At 43.2% G+C, this 4,169-nt stretch overlaps 1 protein-coding gene across 4 annotated transcripts in view; it reads right to left on the bottom strand.

Moving 5' to 3' along the window:
* Positions 1-2,262, bottom strand: part of LOC109973098 (CD166 antigen homolog) — a 42,328-nt gene extending 40,066 nt beyond the window's left edge. For all 4 annotated transcript variants that reach the window (XM_020622431.1, XM_020622432.1, XM_020622434.1 and 1 more), the window contains exon 1: positions 1,967-2,262. In XM_020622431.1, coding sequence (XP_020478087.1) covers positions 1,967-2,027 — 61 coding nt within the window. In that variant the 5' untranslated portion in view covers positions 2,028-2,262. The remainder of the gene's footprint in view (positions 1-1,966) is intronic.
* Between the last annotated feature and the right edge of the window lie 1,907 nt (positions 2,263-4,169).

Raw genomic sequence — 4,169 nt, 5'->3', positions numbered from 1 at the left:
CATAAACATCACAACAGTCATGAGACAAGTCTGGACATAACCTGGTTAAAGATGAAAGAAAGGAGAGTGAATCTCTCTCAGGTGAAATTGGGTGACCTCTGCAAGAGATTAGTCCATTAGCAAAAACGGGAGAGCCCCCACTCGCTTGACAAGTAATACCAGCTGTGACACCGAGCGCTCTCGGCCTGTTCAGGAGAGGATGATGGGGGTGGTGGGGGAAGGGTGGAGACGAGGGAGGGAACAAAAAAACAGATGCAGGCTGTTTGTTCTAAGACTAATTCAGGGCTCTGGCTTGCAGTTCTATCCGCCTGCAGCCGTGGCTCGGCCTTTAACGATGAAGCCCCCGGAGCTGTCGCTTTTTCATCTGTTCAGATATAATAAACACAGGGCTGATTTTTATTAGAAGTATTGATGCAGTTTTTATTGCAAATCCAAAAACTCAATAAACCCTTTCAGTCAGACTGCACCCGTGCGCAGATTGGCAAAGAGTCACAAATATGCCTGTTCTCTAACAACTTGAGAGAACTTTTTCAACCCAGCTGTTGGCGAAGAACACATGTTTTGACCTTCACGGTGAGTCTGCTACACATGCAGCAGTATGGACGGCAATAAAGCCCGACCTCGTTACCAACTCGGTGCACTCTCCTTCTTCCTCAAACACATGGCACTGTTGCAGCACAGCACAGGAAAAACATCTTAAAGGGCCTTTGATGTTGTAAATGAACACCACGTAGCACCTAACAGTCAAGCTCAGGTGACTGAGAGAAAACCATTCTCCAACGCAGTGTGACGCGGTGGAAGAGAGTACAGTGAGATCAACCTCTCCGTCCTTTCTGCTGCCCAAAGCAGAGCTCTGAGCTCTATCCTGGCTGAGTAGTGTGAACATGGCGAGGCTACCTGTTGGTCTCCCAGAGCAGACAACAAGACCTGCAGGAAGGCACAAACATCTTCTGTGCATTAAACGCAGGCAACAAAACTAAGACTAAGAGGTCTCTTTAAACAAGCAGTCTTTGTCCTTGTTTTCGTGTTTTTTCCTCCACGATCCATTGAAGAAAAATGATCTTTTCTTCAAAGCATATTTTAAAATTGCCACATAATGCCAAATTGCTGCACTCACATCACACAAAGAGCCACATTTCTTTGCTGTAACTTAGAAGCATGCACTTGTACATCCAATTACAAGTGCCCACATCCAAAATGAGTCCTGCCCTATGTGTAATTACTGGATGGAGCGCCAGGAAGAGCTTTCCCCCCCACACAACAGGCAGCAGCACATAATTACATTAAATTAGAAGGGGTGTAAATGCAGAATCATTATTCTCAACAGAATGTGTTAACAGGAGAGGAAGATAAACATGAGGAGCATCATGATGACATCATGGTATGACTGGGCAATGATGACTAGCTCACTGCCTCTCCCATCATGGGTGGCACAGTGGCCAGCATTTCATGTCACATAAACAGTTTGGACACAGACAATTCACTTTTTATAGACATGAGCAAGAATTTCTAACAGCAGCCTACTATTGTGAACGGAGTTACAAGAAACTACTCGGTCTTATTTATTTATAGTGATTTAAGAAGATATTTGAAAAACGAATTTAAAAGTACATTTATTCATAATTTAACATAACTGCCCAGAAGAAAAGTGTGCATTGTATGTTGTTTATAAACTACCACAAACAGCAATAAGAGAGTTATTTAGCTTATTGTGCAGTTTTTCAAAAAGAGAGGCACTGATTTACAAGAAACCGATATCTAATCCATACAAACGGAGCAGCCATGACCAGGAACAGACACTATACTGCAGCTCATTAAGGGACACACCGGTGTGATCCAGGCATCAATAACTCGGGCTGAAGTTTGGGTAACACCTGCGTGTGACAGCCGGGACTTTCCCCTCTTTGCTACCTGCGCACACGGCGCGAACACCACCGCTGCCGGTCAATGGCACAATACAGCTTACCTTGGCTGAGCAGCGCGCTGACGAGGAGGGCGCACACGCAGTTGGCACACAACAAGTGCATCCTTGCAGGTCTCTGGCGTTCCCGCTGGGCTCAGGCTGTTTCAGAGGTCTGTTCAAAAACCACTTGGCTGAGTTTTCTGCAGGTGGGTGAAGTAAAATGGTCTTCTCGAGCTCCTCGTTGCCGGAAAGACAGTTTGGTTCAGTTTTGGCTCTTCTCCCAACGTGGCATGTGCTCGCCAACTGGCGCTCACATCAGCTCTGGTGGAACAGGTAATTTCGAGAGGCACGCAGACGAGCGCGAGACCATCTGTGGCTATAAACAAACAAGAAATGAGGTCACAGACAATAACAGGAAGCTCAGAAAACAAAATATTACACACACACACACACACACACACACTTTTTGTCTTTCCATGCATATGAGGACACAAATGCTGGTGCACACACACGCACAGCTCCCTGTTTTCATCATCACTTGTGGGGACTTTACATAATCACTATTTGCCTAACCCAAACCCACACCCTATCCTTAAACCAAGGCATCACTCCCAAGTTCAGCAGTCTGCCCCACACTGTGAGTGGACTCCTGGTTTGGGGTTTGGTCAAAGCATGCAAATGGGGAAAACTTCAGTAAAGCACCTCCTCAGACTTGTTTCATGCAGAATATCCAGTGGAATACTGCTAACTCGTGTTAGCAGTAAAATGTTCTTCTGGTCTTCTGACAGTGATTTTTTTTTACAGTGAAATTGGTGGCTGGTTAATCAGCAGAATGTGAAAGTCACTGTTTCACTGAGTCCAAGGTGACATTTTCAGTCCTGCTGACAGTCCAAAACCTAAAGATATTCAATTTACAATGATTCAAAAAACAGAAAAGCAGCAAAACCTCACATAGAACCAAGTCAATTCTTATTTCTGCTTGTATACAAGTAATCAATTACATTAATAGTGAGGACCCCTCAAAACAGGAAAATGTTCTGAATCTTTGCAGTTTTCAGGGATTTTGATTGTCTGCATCAGCTGATCGATTGCATTCCTCCTCAGTTCAATGCCAGATCAATGTCAAAAATGTATTGTACTGTATGATCAAGCGAGACCAGAATGGAGTTAAGATTTCTTGAAATGTTAACATTTAGATTTTATTAGCTTTTAACGGATAACAGTGAAAACTGTGAGGAACCTGAATCAGCTCAGTAACACACAACTACAGTATCATATAAATGCAGAGAAGTAAAACAGTACCACACATCCACCTGAAATGTGGTAAAAATAGACGTATCCCCAGACGGAAGGAGCCCAAACCTCAAACCTGTGCAAGCACAATGCTTGTGTGTTTGCTTTCCACCTCTGCTGCCTGCAACATGCGCTTTCACACACACCTCCTAATGCAGAAACACATATGCACACATGTGCAGAAGCAGGCTTTCAATCATTACCCGCCCTAGACTTGTTTCATGTAATAAACAACACAGCGTACGACTCTGTCATTTGTCTCGCAGGCACAAGACAGAACATTCACGGTACAGCAGGCTACAGGGTGTGGGTCTAAGGTTAATCATAATGAAGTCGTTTTCACATAAATAATTTAGACACAATTAATTATTAAAAATCCTTGCTCATATGTCCTTATTTTTCAATTATTTTACTGAGCACATTAAAGAGCAACACCACAGTAATTCCTCCCCATATAATTAAGATGCTAATAATTAGAATGAATGTGAGGCGATGACTTGTGCTTATTTCTGGCTCTCTGTATTTGGTTATATTTACTTATATGGCATGTCATGGATTCACTTACGGTTTCTCATGTAGTGACAGATAGATTGTAACTATAGATGAGGGCTGTTCTCTGTAGAAGTACCACGATCTAAAACCAGCATAACAGTGGACAGTTTCAGAAGTTGATAAAAATAACATCAGAGCATGTAAAATGTCATTAAAACCACACTTGCTGCAAATAAAATGATTTACCACTGTGCTGTAACTGCATGATCATGCTTGTCTGATCACAAAATATGTGCAGCTGCATATGCGCGCAGCGTGTGTTGGGCTGGGGGGGAAATCGACTAGGGTGAAGGAGTAAGTATTCCTCACCCTGGGTGTGAAATTCATGTAAGTCTGTGATGGTTTGTGCAAATGGAGTGAGGGCACGGGCTGTGAAAACCTAATGCAATTTGATTAGAAGTTAACTGCAAAGCAATATTTT

Source organism: Monopterus albus, unplaced genomic scaffold (genome assembly GCF_001952655.1).
Source record: "Monopterus albus unplaced genomic scaffold, M_albus_1.0 scaffold280.1, whole genome shotgun sequence".
Taxonomy (NCBI): Eukaryota; Metazoa; Chordata; class Actinopteri; order Synbranchiformes; family Synbranchidae; genus Monopterus; species Monopterus albus.
Note: the sequence above shows the minus strand (reverse complement) of the source record. Positions and strands in the feature narration are given on the sequence as shown.